A 22,442-nucleotide genomic window follows, 5' to 3' on the forward strand; every position below is an offset into this window, starting at 1 on the left:
AGCAAGGAAAGTGTATGTGAAGTAGAAAATCCATACAAATTTTTCACTGAAATTTGGGGGCTTTGTTCTATAACGAAAGTGGATGCTAAGACTGAATGTATGATTCTTAAATTATATGAGAAATGCAAATTATGTGTGTACATTGTGAGTGAATGGTTGTTATCATGTTCCTCACGATGAAATGAAGGTCATGGAGTGTGTTCTTGAGATATGTTATATGCCACTGTGAAATTACAAAAATATGAGTGTTCTTATAAGAGGCTTCCAGACAGCTAAATGGGGTCCGATTGACCTCAAATCACGGCCATGGGAAAGATGTACGACTCTAGTAAAATGTTTGTTTTTACCCACTATTGAAACTCTTTACAAAAATGAAGTTATGTTTCAAAATGAGAACGTATATCATTGTTGATTGTTTTCTTGGATTTTTTACTAATACCACTATGGTCACTGACTTTAACCAACGAAACGACGTTCATTTGTCAAACCACAGCCATTTGAAATATCTTCAAATGGGCTAAAATTTACATGTAGAAACTATTTTGAAATTATTTTTAGATTGAAAGTTATGCTTTGTTTTATAAAGGTATGTCACTGTGGGCAGTTTGATAAAATCCAGAACTATCGCCTTGTTTGGCATGAATTTTTGAACCACTAAATGGAATCCAAATGCTTTTAAATTAGTTTTGTTAGAAAGATATGCGTCTTGTACTTTGAAACTATCACAAGTAGCTTCACGGTTTGGGAGTTATAGTTATATGAAGCAGGGTATGTCGTTGTCCCCTGTGCATCGCATGGTGCAGCTAGTAAACCCTCACCTCTTTCTTTAAGAGGTCAAACGGGATCCAAATTGTCTTCAAGCCAATCCCATTTGAAAAATATGTGTGTTTAATACAAAATTGGTTTTGGAATCATCTTCAAACACTAAACGATCTAAAAGTTACGACCCTCATGGTGAGTGCATGTCATTGCGCTTGATGGCAGGAAATCGAGTTGTAAAGCTTAACTGTAATAATGTCATCATTACTATTGTAATGTCATTATGATATTGCTTAAATGTGATATGCCTCTATCTAATGGGATATTACTGCTATCATGATGAAATGTTGATATCGTCACAATGTGATACCATACTGCTTATGTGATATGTTAATGGATACCTACTGTGTGAATGATGCTATCATGCTGCTTATGTGATATGTGAATGGATACCTACTGTGTGAATGATGGTATCATGCTGCATATGTGATTTGTGACTGAGCACCTACTGTGTGAATGATCGTACTGGCAGCAACCTGTTGGGAAGGGCACCTACTATGTGAATGATAGTGTCGGCAGCTGCAATCTTCCCTTGACTCCTCATGATAGGACAGGACTCAGGATATGAGCAATTGGGAGGGTCGCGCCCCCCAGATCTATGTAGGCACTACGCATTGGGTCACCAAATAGTAGTGTAACGCTCTCTCGTCAGAAGGGCATAAGGAGAGGGTCGTGTCTTACAAGGCCACTGCCTATCGAAACCCCAAAGCGTGTTGGGGATTGTGTGCGTGACTGGGGACATTACGAAGTGGATTTACCTGCTTGTCATTGTCCTCCATCTTGCGTGAGGGTAGGAGTCCCAAGTTCAAGATTGGCTTAGCCTAACCAATGTGGCTTCCACATCAGGAGTAAATAGATATGTTTGCCTGTCTTATTTAAGCTTTCTGCATAAACTTTTAACTGTACCTGTGATTTGTTGTCCTTACTAGTCTGCTTTAAGTAAGGTGATTGTGACTTATGCATTGTATATTGAATTTCTTTTATCATATTACTATTATAATGATGAGAAGAATATTCAAGGTTTTCACTTGATACCTTGTGAATATATATATAAGTGAATTGCATATTGTTTCGTTGTTATGCTAGTTGGAATGCAATGGTATAGATCTGCTTACTAGGTTTTTAGCTTATTCCATCTTAATCTCATAACTGTAGAGTGAAAGGTAGGTGGTCGTTTGGGGGTTTTGAAGCTTGAAGTTTAGAAGTTTGGGAAGCCGTCTTCTGAAGACTTTCACAGTATGTTTTGGTGATTTCAGTAACATGATGCATACTTCATTTTGTGTATTTTAGACCATTAGTGCCTTGAAGAAATTGTTAAGACCTTTGATATTGAATAAATGAAATGGCTGAACCTTTTTGATCGATATTTGTTTGAGGAATGGATTTATTCTAGTTTTCTTTTGTGGTTTTCTCTCGATTCCATATTTTTATGCATTGAGCCACTCCCACCCGAGTGACGTTCATGACCTCCGATCGCGATCCCACGTTCTGTCGCCCTCCAACAGGGGTCAGTTATGGTGTCAGAGCAGACATAATAGAATTTCTGGCCTAGGGATTCTTAAGAGTGTCTGTAGGATAGTTCTTTGATAGGCTAGTAACTGGGTGTTTATGTTTTAGGTTGGAGATGCCAAGGACTTGTACCAACCACACGAGTTCAAGTAACGGGAACACCGAGGCCTTCGGTGAATCATCAGAACTTTGGAGACCATGACACAAGTGATGAGAGAAGCTGTATCAGCGCCATTTACCCCCACCTCTGATATGAATGATAGTAATCAGATAGAAAGGTTCAGGAGGATTGTACCTCCAAACTTTGTAGGGCATGGGGGAGTAGAAAAGGCTGAGAGATGGAGAACGCATATAGAAAAGATCTTTGAAGTTCTTAATTGTGCAGATGAGCAGAAAGTTAGGTTGGGTACATTTATGCTCGAAGGAGAAGCTGAGCACTAGTAAAGCTCAGTAAAATAGTCGCGGGAAGTACTTGGGAGAATTTTTTAGAAGTCTTTTATGAGAAAACCTTCGCCAACTCAGTGAGGGAAAGGAAAGAGGTGGAATTCACAAAGCTGCAACAGGGGAATACGTCCGTTGAGCAATATGTAGGAAAATTTGTTAAACTCTCTAGATATTCGCTGCATATCATTAGTTCTGAGGCGCGAAAGGCTAGTAAATTCGAGAAGGGCCTTCGCCCCAATATAAGGAGAAGGATTATTGCAGCCAACAATAAGACCTTTGTCCTGCTGGTGGACCTAGCTCTAAAAATGGAGAGAGATGATGATGACTTACGGGCCAGAAGAGACGGAAGGTTGGGTGTCGACCAGCCTGAGAGTTTTAAGAAGAAGGCGCGACCAACACCAAGGAGAGAGTTGAAGGGGAGAAACAATCAAGGTGGCATCAGGATTTCGAGGGCTGTTCCAAGTGATGTGAGGGGCAACCAACTCCCAGTCTGCCCTCACTGTGGATTGGGAAATGACACGGCGGCTGAATGCTTCAGAAAGACCAAGACTTGCATTCGGTGCAGTAAATTGGGCCATCTAATGAAAGATTGTCCCGTCAGGGGATCAGAAGACTGATCGAGGGCTCAAGGGCGGGTGTCCGCCCTGACCGAGCAAGAGGCTAAGGCGTCAACCTCTGTGATTCGAGGCACGCTTTCTATATGTGGAATTGAGGCAAAAGTTTATTTGATCCTGGATCATCCCATTCATTTGCTGCACCACACTTTGTATGTCACTTGAATGTTAAGCCTGTGCAACTTGTTTGGACTCTGGTAGTATGTACACCTATGGGAGAATCATTATAAACTGATAAAATGTATAAACAGTGTGGGATTGTGGTTGAAAGGCATTTGCTGCCTATAGATTTGATACTTTTAGATATTTAAGACTTTGATATTATTTTGGGTATGGATTGGTTGTCTACCCACCATGCTATAGTGAACTTTTTTTATAAGATTGTAACTTTTAGATGCCCGGGTCAACCTGAACTGTATTTCAAGGGCATTAAGAATGTTGCTCCTTTGCATATCATCTCAGCCCTTCGGGCCTCTCCCCTGTTAGCCAAAATATGTATTGGATACTTGGCTTATGTAGTAGAAAACCGTGGTGTTCAGTTTAAATTATAAGAGATACTAGTGGTAAGAGAATATCCAAAAGTCGTCCCTGAAGAGTTAACTTCTCTGCCCCTAGTTAGAGAGATTGAATTTGAAATAGAGGTGGCCCGTGTTACTACTCCAATTTCTAAAGCCCCTTATAAGATGGCCCCGGCTGAGTTGAAAGAATTGAAGGAGCAATTATAAGAATTATTGGGGGTTCATCTGACCTAATGTATCACCATGGGGCGCACCGGTTCTATTTGTGAAAAAAGAAAGATGGGTCTTTGAGGCTATGCATTAATTATAGACAGTTGCATCAGGTTACAGTAAAGAATAAATACCCAGTGCCCAGAATTTATGATTTATTTGATCAACTGCAAAGGGCCCAAATATTTTCTAAAATTGACTTCCAGTTTGGGTACCATCAATTGCGTGTTAAGAAAGAGGTTATCTCTAAGATTGCATTCATGATTCTTTATGGCCACTACGCGTTCTTAGTCATGCCTTTTGGGTTAACAAACGCCCCAGTTGTCTTTATGGATCTAATGAACAGAGGTTTTAGACCTTATCTGGATGACTTTGTGGTGGTCTTTATAGATGATATTTTGGTGCATTCCAGGAATCAGACATATCATGAACAACATTTAAGAGTGGTCCTCCAAACGCTAAAGACGGAAAAATTGTATGCTAAGCTCTGTAAGAGTGAGTTCTGGTTTCCAAGCTTGGCTTTCCTTGGGCATATTGTTTCCAAAGAAGGGGCTGTAGTTGACCCTCGTAAGATTGAGGCTATACTCAAATGGGAAAGATCAATGAATGTAGCTGAAGTTCGCAGTTTATTGGGACTGGCAAGGCATTACAGGTGTTTTGTAGAGGGGTTCTCAAAGATAACACTTCCCCTAACTCGCCTAACCCAAAAGGAAGTCAAGTTTGTGTGGTCTGATAATTGTGAGAGAAGTTTTCAGGAGCTGAAAAAGAGAGTAACTACAACCCGGTACTAACCTTGCCTGAGGGGAATGAAGATTTTTTGGTTTTTACTGATGCCTCACATAAAGGGCTGAGGTGTGTACTGATGCAAAGGGGAAAGGTTATAGCTTATGCCTCCAGGCAGTTAAAACCTTACGAGCAGAATTATCCCACTCATGATTTGGAATTGGCAGCTATTGTTTTTGCCCTAAAAATCTGGAGACATTACCTGTATGGAACTCAATTTAAAGTGTTCACCGACCATAAGAGCCTCGAGTACTTGTTTTCTCAGAAAGAATTGAATATGACGCAAAGAAGATGGATGGACTTGCTCAATGATTATGATTATACCAGCAACTACCATCCAAATAAAACCAATGTTGTAGAAGCTGCCTTAAGTAGGAAGCCTGTAGTGTTAATGGCTCACATGATGGTCCGAGAGATGAAGCTACTAGAAGATGTAGTAAAATGACACCTACCTCGGCCTCTTGATGATAGGAAAGGAATAATTTCATGTATCAGAATAGAGCCCCATCTCTTTCAGCAAATCCGAGTAGCACAAAAGGAGGACCCTTGGTTCATGAAAATTTTTGAGGAAATAAAGTGGGCAGTGATGATATGTTAAGATTTAAAGGTTAGATTTGTAACCCTAACAATGAGAAGGTAAAAAGGGCTATTTTAGAGGAGGGAACATGAAATTGTTTCGGGATCTAAAAAGAGTCTTTTGGTGGAATAACATGAAGAAAGAAGCAGCACAATTTGTTTCTAAGTGCTTGACCTATCAGTAGGCGAAGGTTGAACATCAAAAACCTGCTGGGCAGTTGCAACCCTTACCTATGCCAGAATGGAAGTGGGAGCATCTAACAATGGATTTTGTGACTGGCCTGCCTAGATCAAGTTTGGGGCATGATAGTATTTGGGTCATTGTGGACCGACTCACTAAAGCCGCTCATTTCTTGTCGGTGCGTACTACTTATACCATGGATAAATTGGCCCAATTATACATTAAGGAGATAGCAAAACTTCATGGGGTGCCTATTCGTATTGTGTCCGACAGAGACTCCAGATTTACTTCAAGATTTTGGATCAGCCTGCAATCGTCAATGGGGACTAAACTCACTTTTAGTACTGCTTTCCAGCCTCAAACTGATGGACAGTCGAAAAGGACTATACACATCCTAGAAGATATGTTGAGGGCCTGTGTTACAGATTTCAAGGGAAACTGGGACGATCATCTGCCTCTGATAGAATTTTTTTATAATAACAGTTTCCAGTCCAGTATCCAGATGGCACCTTTTGAGGCATTGTATGGGAGAAAGTGCAGATCATCTATATGTTGGGACGAGGTTGGTCAAAGAAAACTGTTAGGGCCAGAGATTGTTCAAATGACCCCAAAAAATATCGCTTTAATTCAGGAAAGCCTTCGAATGGCTCAAAGTCAGCAGAAGAGTTGTGCCAACAGTCGGAGAAGGGAACTTGAATTTGTGGTGGGTGATCGAATCTTTTTGAAGATATCACCAACTAAGGGCATAATGAGATTTGACAAGAAGGGGAAACTGAGTCCACGATTCATTGGATCCTTTGAGATTTTGGAAAGGATTAGAGTTGTGGCATATCAATTGGCCCTACCACCCGAGTTGGTAAACATCCATAATGTGTTTCATGTGTCATTATTGAAAAAGTATCAGCTTGATCCGTCCCACGTCCTAAAGTATGAGCCGGTCCTGATTAGGGAAGATGTGACGACCCAATTCTTCCCGACTGGTTAGACTGCATGGCGGGATAAGGAGGAAGGAAGGATAGAAGAAAGCCCAGCGTCAACTGTGTAGAGAGCTTAGCGTCGGCTGTGTAGAGGAGAAAGTGCCAATGCCGCTGGGTTGAGTGTCATCATCGTTATGTGCAGCGCCGGCTGAGTTGTGTGCAACGCTGGCTAAGCAGAGGATAGAGTTCCAGCACCGACAGAGTTGTGTGCAGCATCGGCTGGGTTGTTTGCAGCGCCGGCTGTGAAGACGAGAAAGTGTTAACAGCGGCTAGGTTTTGTGCAGCGACGGCTGGGTTGTGTGCAGCACCGGCTGAGTAGAAACCAGCGCCGGCTGAGTAGAAAGCCCAGCGTGGACTGTGTAGATAAGCAGCGCCGGCTGTGTCTTTAACATGTATGAGTTGAGTATGTCACTTGTTGAATGCATATTGTTTGAGTTCAACTTGTCCATATTTTGAAGTCCTTTGGCACCACTTGAGTGTCCACCCCACCCACAAGAATACTTAAGCCGCCTCTCTCTCCAACACCACTCACTCTCCTCTCACATGTTCTCTCTCTCTAAAACAAGGATTCGAAGGAATGGCTATTGTAGGGCAGCCATTGTTGAGTGGGTAAGAGCTATGAAAGGAAGATTTGAGAAGGCACCGTTGTTGTTTAGGTAAGTGGATTCATCACCATTGCATAATAGTCGTCAGGATGCATGGGAATTTATGCATGTGAAATAAGCAAGGAAAGTGTACATGAAATTTGGGGGCTTTGTTCTATAATGAAAGTAGATGCTGAGACTGAATGTATGATTCTTAGATTAGGTGAGTGATTCAAGTTATGTGTGTACATTGTGAGTGAATGGTTGTTATCATGTTCCTCACCATGAAATGAAAGCCATGGACTGTGTTCTTAAGATGTTATATACCACGGTGAAATTTCAAAAATATGTATGTTCTTATAAGAGGCTTTTGAATAGTCAAATGGGGTCCGATTGACCTCAAATCACCACCATGAGAAAGATGTACAAGTCTAGTAAAATGTTTGTATTTGTTCACTGTTGAAACTCTTTACAAAAATGAAGTAATGTTTCAAAATGATAAGGTATATCATTGTTGACTGTTTTCCTGGATTTTTCACTAATACCACTGTGGTCACTTATTTTAACCAACCAAACGATGTTCATTTTCTGCCAAAATATAGCCATTTGAAAGATCTTTGAATGGGCTAAAATTTGCATGTTAGAAACTATTATGAAATTCTTCTTATATTTAAAGTTATGCTTTATTTTATAAAGCTATGTCACTGTGGGCAGTTTTGATAAAATCCAGAACTATCATCTTGGTTAGCACTAATTTTTGAACCACTAATTGGAATCTAAATACTTTCAAATTAAATTTTTTAGAAATATATGTGTTTTGGCTTAAACTTTAAATTTGAAACTGTCACAAGTTACTTCACGGTTTGGGAGTTATAATTATACGAAGCTGGGTATGTCGATGTCCCCTGTGCACCTCAGGGTGCTGCTAATAAACCCTCATCTCTTTGAACCTTTAAGAGATCAAACGGGGCCCAAATTGTCTTCAAATCAATCCCATTTGAAGGATAGTTGTGTTTAGTACAAAATTAGTTTTGGAATTATCTTCAAACTCTAAACAGTCTAAAAGTTATGACCCTCATGATGAGAGCAAGTCATTGCCCTTAATGGCAGAAAATCGAGCTGTAAGGCTTAACTGGAATAATGTCAGCATTACTATGGTACTGTCATTATGATGTTGTTTAAAGGTGATATGCCACTATCTAATGCGATATTGTTGATATCATGATGAAATATTGATATCGTTATAATGTGATATCATGTTGCTTATGTGATATGTGAATGGATACCTAATGTGTGAATGATGGTATCATGCTGCTTATGTGATATATGAATGGATACCTACTGTGTGAATGATGGTATCATACTGCTTATGTGATATGTGACTGGATACCTACTATGTGAATGATGGTATCATGCTGCTTATGTGATATGTGAATGGGCACCTACTATGTGAATGATAGTGCTAGCAACTGCCTGCTGGGAATGGCACCTACTATGTGAATGATGGTGCCGGCAGCTGCAATCTTCCCCTGACTCCCCATGATAGGACAAGACTCAGGATGTGAGTAGTTGGGAGGGTCCCCCAAATCTATGTAGGCACTACGTATTGGGTCACCTAATGGTAGTATAATGCTTTCTCGTCAGAAGGGCATAAGGAGAGGGTCGTGTCATGCAAGGCCACTGCCTATCGAAACCCTAAAGCGTACTGGGGATTGTGTTCGTCAGTGGGGACATTACGAAGTGGATTTACCCTCTTGTCATTGTCCTCCCTCTTGAGTGAGGGTAGAAGTCCCAAGTTCAGGATTGGCCTAGCCTGACCGATGTGGCTTCTACTTCAGGAGTAAATAGATCTGTTTGCCTATATTTATTTAAGCTTTTTGCATGAAATTTTAATTGTACCTGTGATTTGTTGTCCTTACAACTCTGCTTTAAATAAAGTGATTATGACTTATGCATTGTATATTGAACTTCTTTTATCATATTGCTATTATAATGATGAGAAACATATTCGAGGTTTTCACTTGATACCTTGTGAATATTTATATAAGTGCATTGCATGTTGTATCTCTGTTATGCTGGTTGGAATGCAATGATGTAGATCATCTTACTGGGCTTTTAGCTCATTCCATCATAATCTCATAACTGTAAAGTGAAAGGTAGGTGGCCATTTGGGGGTTTTGAAGAAGTTTATAAGTTTGAGAAGCCGTATTTTGAAGACTTTCACAGTATGTTTTGGTGATTTCAGCAACATGATGTATATTTCATTTTGTATTTTGGGCCATTAGTGGCTTGAAGAAATTGTAAAGACCTTTGATATTGAATGAATGAAATGGTTGAACCTTTTGGATTGATATTTATTTGAGGAATGGATTTATTTTAGTTTTCTTCCGTGGTTAGCTCTCGATTCCGTATTTTTATGCATTGTGCCACTCCCATCTGAGTGACGTTCGCGACCTCCGATCGTGATCCCTCACTCTGTCGGCCTCAGGTCGGGGTCAGGGAGCAGGGTCGTGACAGGGGGCAAGATGGAAAGGTGAACGAGAGGGGGCTGAAGAGCGAAAGAGGACGGGAGTAACGGACGGTTGAGAGAGGATTGTAGAGAGAGAAGGTGGAAATGGTATAGGGGCCACCAACAGAGGTTTAGAGAAAGGGGTGGCAGTAAGTGATCATGGTTATAGACGGCAATAAGGTGGTCGTGTCTTGTATGGGCTGTGCATGACAGGGTGGTGGAGATGGGTTGAAGTACGCACGACAGATGGGAAGGGGCGCACGGTAGTGGATAGGCGCGTGCGGCAGGGTTGAAGTGTGCACGGCAATGGAGAGAGGCGCATGGCAGCGGTCGTAGACCAGCGGGAACACAGCATGTGGAGGTCATCGCGCAGGAGTACGATGGGTGGAGGTGGTCGCATAGGAGCATGAAAGGTGGGTGTGGATGTGCAGGAGCACGAGACGTGGAGGTGGTCATGGGGGAGCACGACAGGTGGGCATGAGGGAGCATAACAAAGGAAAAGGGGAAAAGAAAAAGGGAAGTATGTAGATATGAGGGTGCACAGTGTGAGTAAAGGGGAGAGTGGACATGAGGGAGCACGACATAAAGTGGGTGGACGTGCAGAGAGAAAAGGGGAAAAAAGAAAGAAAGAGAAATGACGTGCTCGGTAGTGAGTACTACGGTACAGACATAGAGAGGAGAGAGAAAAGAAAGAAGAGAGAGAAAGAGAGGAGAGGAGAGAGAAGAAGAGAGAGAAATGTCGTGCTCGACAGTGGATACTACTGTGCAGACATAAAGAGGAGACAGAAGAAAGAAGTGAGAAGAGAGATAAAAATTAAGAGAGAAAGAGAGAGAAAAGAACAGGGAGAAGAGAGAAAGAAAGAGAGAGGGAGAGAAATATTGTGCTCGGCAGTGGGTACTGCAGTGCAGACATAGAGACGGGAGAGAGAAGAAAGAAAAAAGAGAAAAAGAGAGAAAGAAAGAGAAGAGAGAAAAAAGAAGAGGGAGAAATAAAGAGGAGAGAAAAAAAAAGAGAAAAGAGAGAAAAGAAGAGGGAGAAATAAAGAGAAGAGAGAAAGATAGAGAAGAGAGAAAAAAGAAGAGAGAGAAGAAGTTTGACCTGACGGCTAAATTGGCACAGGGGCAAGATTGGCGCAGCAGCTAGACGACCACGGTGACTTGACTGGCACAATGGCTAAACTACTCGGTGACAAGACTGACACGGTGGTTGGTCTAACGTGGCAGTTGGACGGGCACGAAGACTCAAACCGACACGACAGCTAAACTGCTCGACGACAAGACTGACACGGCATCATAAGGCTCAGCCTGGCCTCTGGTCAAGCATGCTAAGGAGAGAGAAAGTTACCTTTAAGCCCAACGGTACCCGTTCAAATTTTCTCTCTCCTCTCTCTATCAAACGTGACCCAACAGTGAACAAAACATGGAATTTTTATTAATCCAAAGTGAAGTCCCTTGTACAATGTCATCACGTGATATATATATAGTTCAAACCCAAACATGAGTGGATAATCAATTTTTAACCTAATTGATGGAAATTAACATTTAAATTAATTTCATAAATTCTAAAAAATGGGAAAAAATGACGATTTTGCCCCTGCATCAACAATCCGTAAAATTCCAAATCAGTCCTTGTAATGGCCGTTCTTCGTGAAGGCTTTCCATGGCTGATTCAGAGCCTTTCCGGCTACCATCCGGCTACAATAATACTATATTCTTGACGAGCTAGAGAAGAATGTCGTTTTGGTATTCATTTCGAACCATGGATCGGAGTTTTGAACTATGATCATGATGCGACAAAAAGTGCAACCCTAGATTTTGGATTCAGCCCATTTTTAGTGTTTTTCACTGATTTCTTCGTTGTAGCATGATGAGCAAGTTATCACGATCATTCTGCAAAAAGAATGGCTCGATTTGATACTCGAATGACTGTTTTCCAAATTGGAAAACTTTGGTCAGAATTTACCACTGTTCATCCCTGATTTCTGACGAATCTGACTGTCCATCACCCATGGCGTTCGACCTATAGGAAGCTCTCGATCTTGTGGTCGTAACGGGTCCAATTTTGCATCGATCCAACTCACGAGCACCGTGATGCGAGCATTTGATAGAGGGAACGTGCTGCTGGAAATTTCCTGCTACTTTTGGTACTTTCCGACGAATTTCTCTCTTCGATTTCTCCCAGCTCAGGCCGTGTCATCGTGGGTGCCACATATCAAATCGACCGGATCAACAAGACGAACATGGTCCCAAAATTTGGGCTCTATTTGCCCAGGATGAGGAAGATGCAACCATGGAAAGCTTACCCCCGAAATTGAGAACCACAATTTCCATTAATGGAAACTGGTTCACGGAGGGTGCACCGTAATAGTGTACGACCCCATTTTAGGTAAGTTGGTCATAACTTGCTCTAGAAGCGTCCAAATGCACCGAAGATTGGTACGTGCAAGTTTTCAAGAGTTCTAAGTCCAACGGCGATGGTCTAAAGACCATTTGATGCTCTGAAAATAGTGTTGTAGTTCAGAGTCCATTTTCAGCATGATGGAGGTAGAATTTCCAGAAACTGTTTTGTCGTCTACACTACCTTATACTTGTTGGATTGCGACAAAACTTAGCAGGTGTCCTGGGGAGGCCCTTAGCTGCATTCTTGTACGTTTCTGGGCCATTCCGTGACTGTCAAAAATTTTACTTCAGATCAGGGCTTATTGACCTACGGCTTCCGTAGACCACAGGCAATTTGGTGCATGCGGTCCTAAGTCGAGAACTGCTCTCGCACAGGTGATACAAGTGGTAGAAAATGACCTCAAACAATAATCTTGTTTAAACTTGTTGATTCCCACAATTGAAGATGTTTTAGGAATCAAAGCAATAAATGTTGAATTAACACCTTTATTTGAAACACCGCTATCCAAAAATTCATTATCCATCAGCAACAATTCCTCTTTCATAATAGACCAAAATTTATGAAAGAATAGCATTGAAAAACCATCTGGTCCTAGCATCTTATCTCCAAGCAATGAGAACACTGCAAATTTTAATTCCTCCACATCCGCTCCCTTTTCAAAATCTAATGCATGTTGATGGGGAAGTTGTTGACAAGGCACCCCTTCCAAATTAGCTCTAAAGGGATCTCACTCGAAAAGCCTTTCTGAAAATAATGAAAAAATTTCATCTCCCACACATCAGAGTCATTATTATCAGTTTCACCAAAGGAAATGCCAGACATATCATTATGTCTACACATAGCATTTGCAATGGAATGAAAGAATTTAGTATTAAGATCTCCCTCATTCAACCATTTTACTCTTGATTTTTGCCTCGAAAACATCTCATCCAATATCAAATGCTCCTGCATAAGGCTAGCTAGATTTGATCAATCTTGTGCCGTCTCAACTGTTAAAGCACCATTCACACCCATTTCTGTATCAATGTCTTGAATCAATGATGCCACCTCATTAATTTTCGACTTAATCCAATAATGTTTTTCTTCTTTCTATTGAATAAGTTTTTGTTTCGCCACCATCAGCGTTTTAAAAATTCTATAACTTGCCCATCCCCTTCCTGTCGTACTAATCCAGACATTTCTCACTAGATCCACTACTTCCCTTTCTTCCAACCACACAGCCTCCAGTCAAGAAGTAAAGCAAAAAAAAACAGAGGATTTTAAGCTCTAAAAAGATAATTATTGTAACAAATTATCTAGATAGTCTATTTTCCCCTAAAAATAAGTATTTATAGATTCACAAGATCGGTTCCATTTTTTTAGTTGCAAATTTCATTGTCGGTGTTGAAAATTGATTTTAGAACCATCATGAAAATTTCCGTTGCCGAAGTACTTTTTCTACGACGATTTGAAGTGAGGCTTTATTTTAATTTCATAAAGCCTAGGCCTTATAGAAACATCATTTTACAAGACAAACAAAAGGAGATGATAAATGAATGATGCACATCTAGCTATCTTGCTTGCACCATGTGATGCTCCTGCCCACCTACTTTTCTCCTCCAAAATGACAATGGCAGAATTTGATTAATTAAACCCAAAGACCAGCACTAGCGTTAAAAGCCCATACAAGCTCCATATTAAGACATTTGGTGGCTCCTAATGGACCAGGTCTCTCGCATGATCCGGTTCGTAGAACTGGTCTTACAACTATACTATATAAGATTCCCTCAAATAAGATTTTTTTATATATATTATGATTAGTTGGGCATCTTGCTACAATGATTGGGAAATGGAACATCTTCGCACCTAAACCTACCTACCTAATGGACCACGATCAAAATAAAGTGCGAAACATAAGTCACATGGTTTGAAGTAATGAATCACCGGTGTCCTATAAAACAAAACAGTGGTGCTTCAAACGTAAACTATGATTCGACAACCATTATTTCATAAGAGTGATTTACGTACGGATCTTGAACTTTTTATTAAAATACGAAATGTTTCGATTATAGGTGGAAATTACAAAGAATGTCAGCCAATTTGTGTTTTTTAAAAATAATAAATTAAAAAATTTCCTCTCTGTCTGAGGATAGAATCTTCGGACCGAATTTTAATTTTAATTTTTAAGTTTTTTTAGTCTTAATTTTAATTTAGTTTCCCTACTAATGAAAAAAACTAAAAAACTAAAATTAAAATTTCTTGGATCAATGGGCAATGTTGAAAAAATTAAAAAAGACAGGTTGACTAACCTTTTTTTTTAATCTCTGCCTATACAGAGCCTTACATATTTTAGAAAAAAAATTTAAGGTCCATACATAAATCATTCTTACATAAAATACATTACAAGGCTTAACCCAAGAACAATTCTCTCTCTCTAAAGTTGTAGAAAATCAAATTCATAGATTCTCGTAGCATCCTCCTAATTTTATTGACCTTTTGTCAAGAATCTTTGGGAATTTCCAAAACTTTCATGACCACGATACAGAACTACATTGACGTGTTGGTTATTTAATTTCTGTAATCTTGTGTCTTTGTTTGAACATCTTGAATTTTATATTTGAATTAATGATAAGTCATACATTACCATTAAAAAAAAAACTATATTGATGTGTGTGGCCATGAAAATTCAAATTATGATGGGACATTTACCCTAAGAGAAAAGGTACTCCATTCTTACCAAAAGGTAGGGACCCAAATCCCCACTGACTTAGCTTTTTTTGAGAATGGACGGGGCAATTACCAACAAACCTTACAATAACGTCTCGGATTCTATTCTCACTAAAGTGTAAGGGCCAAATCCACACCGACTTATTTTTCTTTTTTTTTTACTTACCCAAAAAAAAGCATTGATATAAAAAGGCAAAGGACTTGTGTAGGTTTGTATTATTTATGGGGTTTGTTCTTCGTAATGAAAGGAGAGTGGGTGGGATGTGAGATCGCAACCGAATGCGGTGAACTACTTTACATGCTTCCCCATTCGTAAATGAATATATCAGTCCGTGAGGTTGCAACTTGTTAATAATAATAATAATAATAATAATAATAATAATATTATTATTATTATTATTATTATTATTATTATTATTATTATTATTATTATTATTATTATTAATAGGAGGTTTATTACTTTTTGAAATTTGGAATCACAAAAATATTTGGTGAAGAATAAAGTACGATAAAAATTTCTTTGTTTTAAAAAAATGTCTGTTTTTTTAAAACATTATGGCAATTCATCATCCATTTCCTTAATATAAACTTATTGAAAATTTGTGACAAAAAATGTATTTTTACATATGGGAAATCATGTCGGTGGTGTCCACCATATTGATAGCAGCGAACGTTCACATACCGAAAGTTAATTTCAATCATATTTATAGAGTGGCTAACACTATTGTTGATGATCTGGCTAAGAAAGGGGTTTCCTAGTACACTTTAGTAGTTTTTCATTTTGTGTTTTAGTTTCAAAACTATTGTAATGAGCCAATTGAATTAATGAAATTAATTACTCTTGTAAAAAAAAATACCAAAAAATTTTAAGCAGTTCTTTCTTTCAGCTTTTTGTCAAATCTTTTCCAAAGAATTTCATGAGCAAAACAAAACTTTCAAAACATAGCGCTATATTAGATTTTATGAGGACTTTAAATAACCGGCGAAAGAAAGGTGCTTGCCTTACTACAATGACTATAAAAACATTCAAAAAAAAGAGGGGAATAGAAAAAGTGAGGTGAGGAAGGTGTCGTTGACAGTGATGTACTACTGTACTGCATCTATCTTTTCTTCTCCTTTGGATGTAATAATGTAAAGGACGTGGTTTGTATAGTGCTGGGGCTCCAAACAATCAAAGTAAAGCACACCATCAAATAATGTCGACAAATGTGGTTTTAACACTGGAAATTTTGTTATAGTCTTAAAATATTTTTTTGTCTTTAGTTATAAAATTTAAAAGCTTTAAAAGCAGTGTAGATCTAGTAGATCTATGAATACTTGAAAATTATGAAAATTAACGGTCCAAATATGCATTACAAGATGTACAATTTTCAAAATTTGAAATCGATTCTTTTTCTCATGTCCATGCTTCTTAATGTTGAGATGGTCAATTTTAAGATATTTAAGCAACAAAACAACCTCTTTTAATGAAATTTTTGAGGTCGGCTCTAATTTGATTGTTAAGTGCCTTGGCTCTATATAAGTTTTTCCCAGTATGTAAAGGACGATGCGTTAAATAAGTTTCAAGAATGCGAGGTTCACTAAAACCGGTCAAAGATAGTAACTACAAGTAAGGGTAAAACTTCGGATAGAGACATGCGTTGTTACCAGTCTTGGAAAAGTACGTATCAGCTAAGAAGTCCTTTTATGTGGTGGTCGTGTCTTTTGGTTAAATGTTAGGGCACAATATAAAACGAGCAGCTTTATTATGCTCCCTCGGATTATAGTTTACTTCTACTCCCTCGATCATAAATCATACATACGAGGATCTATTGAATCTGACATTTGAGGAGTTATTAAGAAATATTAGATGATTATTCTAAAAACAAAAAATTTCAAGTTTTTTAATACTTGGATCTCATCATCTAAAACTTGGATAGTCTCAGTTAAATCTTTGATACATTATATACAATTGGAGAAAATTGTAGACGAAGGCTCTCTAATCGTGGGTGGCCTATGATCTATATTTTTCGTTAGCACAACATGGTAGCTAATATTTTTGTAAGGAAAATAATCTTGTGAGACCCTCTCACACTCATGTGTGTATGACTTCAAATATCATCATTAAATTTGGTACAGATCTTTATAAAAGTCAGGTCTTACACTTATGTGATAATTTTTTAAAACTCTGTGCCAAATTTAATAGTGATCATTTGAGGTACTACACATATAAATATCGGACAGTCTCATAAAATCATTACCTTTCTATTACTCTTCTTGTAAACAGGACTACATCTCGTTTTCAAGCTATTGTTTAGAGTACTCGTTCGCCGAACTTTATTTCTCTTACATGATTTGTAACAGGTACCCTATTCTAGGGCTGTAAAAGATGTGAGGGGTAACCATTTTTATTCTCAAATAATTAATGAAACTAAGGTCGAAGTCCTTCTCCCCTACTAACCTACCCAAAAAAAAGAAACAAAAAAATACAATTAGTAAAGTGTTTTTTAGCTGGAGAAGTTCACATCCTCAAATTTAGGATCCTAATATTAATTCTTATTGAGGTTCTAAACGTAGGCCTAAATAGACAGTGTTATAATATGTTTTGGCATACAGAAATTGCGTTGTAAAGTAAAAAGGAATGGATCGCCTCACAAAAGAAGCCAAACCTTTTTAATAATAATAATAATAAAAGAAAAAATTTAATAGCAACCTCTGAGCTACTGCCATCTCTGTCCAGACGTCGAGGAAATTTACGACTCCTCTGCCTTTTTTAGTATCAGTTTTTATTACTTACTATTCATTCCGAGGGCAGGCCTTACAGAGAGAGAGGAAAGATCCAGAAGAAGGGGGGAGGGGAGGTAGTCCATATGAAGCCCGCTGCAGCAAAAATGATCCTCTTACACTCTTCCTCTTCCATACACAGACTGCAGAAACAGGGTTACTACCGTTTATGCGTTTTGGGTTTTATCTCCTTCCTCACTCTCGCCTCCCTTGCCGCCCTTGTCACAAAGGGAGCACAGCACTTGGCCACCGGCGACTCCGCCTCCTCCTCTTTTTCTCCTTGGGGACATGGATCCGACATGGAAAAGGGGCAGAAGATCCCTCAAGACATAGTCCATGCCCTGCTTCACTACTCCACCTCCAACTTGACAGGGGGCATGACAGTACGCGAGATGAGGGCCATAGCAGATGTCTTGGTACGCAGATGCCCCTGCAATCTTTTGGTGTTCGGTCTCGGCCACGAGAGCTTGGTCTGGAGGGCACTAAACCATGGAGGCCGGACGGTTTTCCTGGACGAGAGTGAGTACTGGATTGCCCATATTGAGAAGAGGCATCCTGGTATCGAGGCCTACGACGTCCAATACACCACCAAGGTTGCCCAAAAGGAGGATCTGATGAGGGCTGCAAAGGAACAGGTGGGTGGAGACTGTAGACCTGTTCAGAACTTGCTTTTTTCTGAATGCCCTCTCGCCATAAATGACCTCCCAAACGAGCTATACCAGGTTCCGTGGGACGTTGTACTGGTGGACGGTCCCCGTGGTTACAGCCCGTTGGCACCCGGCCGAATGTCGGCCATATTTACTGCTGCCGTGCTCGCCAGGAGCACCAAGAAAGGGAGCCACATGCCCACCCATGTTTTTGTTCATGACTTTAATAGGGATGTGGAGAGGGCTTACAGCAACCATTTCTTGTGCCCTGAGAACATGGTGGTTCTGCCCGCAGGGGCTGAGATGCTGGCGCACTTTACAATCCACGGCACTGGGGATGCTGCCGTGTCCGGTTTCTGTAGAAATAACGACAGCACCACTATCTCCTCCTCTTAGGTTATTTTCGTCACCATGTACTGGAAAAAAATTCCATTTTTCCTCTCTCTTGTTGCTATATTGTTAATGGTGTATGTATTATTAATTTTGAGGTAAACAATTGTTCATATATGTGATGCGCGGCCGATATCTGTCTTGTTTTCCCTTCCTTCGAATTCCTGTTAGTTTTTTTTCTTTTTAATTTTTTTGAGTTTTTAACTTCGTTCTTGATTCTGATCAATTTCAGCAATTGATCAGCGTTTGTGCGAGGGTGGGACACAATTCAATCATAAAAGAATCATGCATCATGAATTGATTTCAAATCCCTCTCTCTCTCTCATTCTGACCTCTGAGTTTTGAGTTTCAGTGAGATTAGGTTGAGTATATTGGGGATAATCATGTTCAAATCGACGCACTGCTCCACCTTGGTTTCCCACAACCAAGGTTTGAAAAATTGGTTTTAAAAAATAACTGGATCGGAAATGGCCGATTTGGATAAGGAAATATCGGGTGCGGCCAGTTCCCTCGAGGCGGTCTGTTCAAGAGCTATGATAGAGCGAGCGTTTAAAAAAGTGGCCGGTCAGAACTTGAACCGGCCGGTTAGCTCGCTACCGGTGTGGTGGCGATTTCGGTTAGGTCCGGTTTTAGTGTACTAGTAAAAAAACACATCGTCTTGAAAAAAATCGGTTAAAAAACCGGCCGGTTTGGCCTTGAATCGGCGAATTTTTTACCAAACCGGCCGGTTTTGTAAAAACCGGTCCGATTTTGTAAAAACCGGTCCGATTTGGCGATATAACAGGCAATATAACAAAATAACGGCGCCACAGAAAATAACTACCGTTATTTGTAACAGTACCTGTTATTTGGGAAGAACCCGTGATCCGTCATTCTTTGCAGTTATTTTATACTTTTTTTTGCCGTTTTTTTGTTTTTTTTGGCTGAATTATTGTACTATACCTTCAAATCTTCTATAAATCTATCAATATTGAATCAAAAACTCCAAGATAAGATCGATTTTGGTGAATTTTTTGTGCGTTTTTTTGTGTCCTTCATTTTTTAACGAAAAATCTGCCATTCTTTCAATTTTTGCTTGGTTTTTCAGTTTTTCAGTTTTTTTCGATAAAAAGTTGGGGATTTTGATGATCACAAAGATACATATATTTCAAGACTCCTGATTTCATTGAAATGGAGAGATTTGGGGCTCGATTTTGAGATTGAAGCAGACAAGGTAAGCCCGAACCCAAATTTTTTAAAATTTTTTCTTAATTTTGAAGCTTTTTTAGGATTTTTCAAACAATATTTGATTAGTATTATTTATTAAAATAAATAAAAGAAAGATTTTTTAACAACAAAAACAAAATTTGGAGCTTGATTTTAGGAATTTAGGGTTTTTTTTGTTTTTAATGTTATAATATATATATATATATATGTTTTTTGTGATGAATATGAGAATATATATACACAATATTTGTGTGAGATTATTGATTGGATAAAATAAATGAACGAATTTTAGAACAAAAACAAAATTTTGGATGTCAATTTTGGTGATTTTAGCGATTTTTTGGATTTTAGGGTTTATTGAATGAAAATAAAATTGATATTTTTTTATGAGGATTGTTTTTAATGTTATATAATATATATATTTATAAAAATATGTTTTTCGTGATGAATATGAGAATATATATAAACAATATTTGTGTGAGATTATTGATTGCATAAAATAAATGAACGAATTTTAGAACAAAAACAAAAATTTGGAAGTCGATTTTGGGGATTTTAGGGTTTATTGAATGAAAAATAAAATTGATATTTTTTTTGTGAGGATTGTTTTTAATATTATATATATATATATATATATATATATATATATATATATATTCAATTAAAAAAAATTGTATTCTCAGTATTCTTTAAATTTTAAGGAGACATTTTTTATGAACGATTTGATTTTGTGGAGTCATTTTGATTAAAAAAACACTAAGTATTCCAAGTATTGTTTAAGTGTCGGACTACCTGTTGGCTCTATTTCATTATGCAATTGTGTCGTAAAGCCTTAAGATTTTATATCTTTATGTATGCAGGAATTAAGATTTTATATCTTTATGTATGCAGCAATTGTTATGAAAAATGGATATATTTAGTTGTTCAACTTTAATTGTGTTTAAAGTCGATGTTTTTAGAGGTTTCAGTTTTGGCAGCATATCTTATCAGATCTTCAGTTTTGATCAACCTACAAAATTGATCTATTATACTAGCTTGTAGAACTCCTTGGAGTAATGCATGCTTTATAGTTTAAACTTCTAGCAAGGAGTGTATTGAATTCCACTTTTGGAAAGTGGATGTATTTTCCCTTCTGATGCATCCATTTAGAACCTTTTGAGAAATACTTTTTACCTTGAACATATATTCATGGCAAGGGTCACTATCACATGAAATGCAAACTGCTGACCAGGAATTGAGGTATCTTTATATGGATTACTTCTTGTTTAATAGGTTGCTGCTCTTATTCAATTTCTTTATGTACCATATGCTTTGGGAAAGGTTTGGGCACTTATTTTTGTTCATATTCCCCATTGAAGGATTTATTTGACCTTAGCCCTCTAGTAAACATATTTCACCACATTTCTTAATGCATTCCCCTCATGCATGGCTTTTTTAGCTTTCATGGTCTAGAGGCACATATGCATGTTTTTTATTGAGAAATATTAATTGAATGACATGGTGATTCATGGTCATCTTAATTATAATTTTTTTTCTATTGAATGTTATTGTAACTTGTTCATTTTCATGAGAAAGTAGGGCTTAAATATCCGTGCTTACAAGGTCCCCTTGGTAGAGTGATTTTCCCAAATAAATATTTTTTTAATGACATTTTATGTTCAGGAAAATTTACAAGAAAATAATAAGATGAGAAGGGGAGATGTGACATGGCAGTATGATACAAAAATGAATGACAAAGGAAGACTTCGATATAATTTTTGTAACAAGGAAATGGGTGGTGGTATTTATCGCCTAAAAGAACATCTTGCCTGGGTAAAGGGTAATGTCACCAGTTGTAAAGAAGTGCCACCAGAAGTAAAGAAGTGCCACCAGAAGTAAAACAACTAATGATAAAAATAATTACAAAAAGAAAATGAAAAAAAGTGCAGAGAGAAAGGGATGCAGAGGAGATAGGGAGGGGGTACAAAAATCCAATAGGTGAGGAAGATGACCAAGAGGCAGAATTTGAGACGCAAATGGAACGAGCTAGGATTGCCAGTATTCAAGACCTTAATTATAGACAAATGGAAATTCAAGAGTTATATGGGAGAAGGGATGGTGCATCTCGTAGCCGTCAACCTCAAGAGCATATAGTACTGGGTAGGGGAGGATGTGGGCCCTCATTGCTTAGATCCACATCTAGTAGATTGAGACGTAGTTTCTCTAGTCGCCCATCCTCTTGTAGTCGGTCATCTACTACTAAATGACATGAACTCATAGATGCGCCTTCAATGACCCGCGAACCCTTTGGACCTGATCCCCACAAGTCACAATATCATCAAAAAAAATTAAAATTTTCATCAGCAGGTGTATTAATAGAAAAAGCGAGAAAGATGATTAGCATGTTCTGATATGCTAATGCACTACCATTTAATTTTGCAAGCTCAGACTTCTACCCACAAATGGTAGCTTCTATAGCTGAGGCAGGGCTAGGTGTTAGAGGTCCAACTGCGAAGGAGCTTGCAGGCCCATGTTTAGAAGTTATTGTTTATGATGTTGATAAGCATGTTGCACAGTTTAAGGTCTGCTGGGCAGGTACAAGAGTGACCGTCATGACTGACGTTGG

At 38.6% G+C, this 22,442-nt stretch overlaps 1 protein-coding gene and 1 long non-coding RNA gene across 3 annotated transcripts in view; both read left to right on the plus strand.

Annotated features, from left to right (window-relative positions):
* Positions 1-2,183, plus strand: part of LOC148779137 (uncharacterized) — a 52,210-nt gene extending 50,027 nt beyond the window's left edge. Inside the window, exon 2 of one of the 2 annotated variants that reach the window (XR_016048156.1) lies at positions 1,975-2,183. This is a non-coding gene — a long non-coding RNA (uncharacterized LOC148779137). Of the gene's footprint in view, positions 1-1,291; positions 1,898-1,974 lie in introns of those variants that run through there. The other variant, XR_016048155.1, reaches the window with a different exon arrangement.
* Positions 2,184-17,613: 15,430 nt separating this feature from the next.
* LOC18445004 (protein IRX15-LIKE) lies at positions 17,614-18,748 on the plus strand. Its single transcript, XM_006855150.4, has one exon. The coding sequence runs from the start codon at positions 17,681-17,683 to the stop codon at positions 18,635-18,637; it is 957 nt and encodes a 318-aa protein (XP_006855212.2). The 5' UTR covers positions 17,614-17,680; the 3' UTR covers positions 18,638-18,748.
* The last annotated feature ends 3,694 nt before the right edge of the window (positions 18,749-22,442 follow it).

The sequence above is a fragment of the Amborella trichopoda genome, chromosome 13, assembly GCF_054954075.1.
Source record: "Amborella trichopoda isolate Santa Cruz 75 chromosome 13, AtrichopodaSantaCruz75HAP2 v2.0, whole genome shotgun sequence".
Taxonomy (NCBI): domain Eukaryota; kingdom Viridiplantae; phylum Streptophyta; class Magnoliopsida; order Amborellales; family Amborellaceae; genus Amborella; species Amborella trichopoda.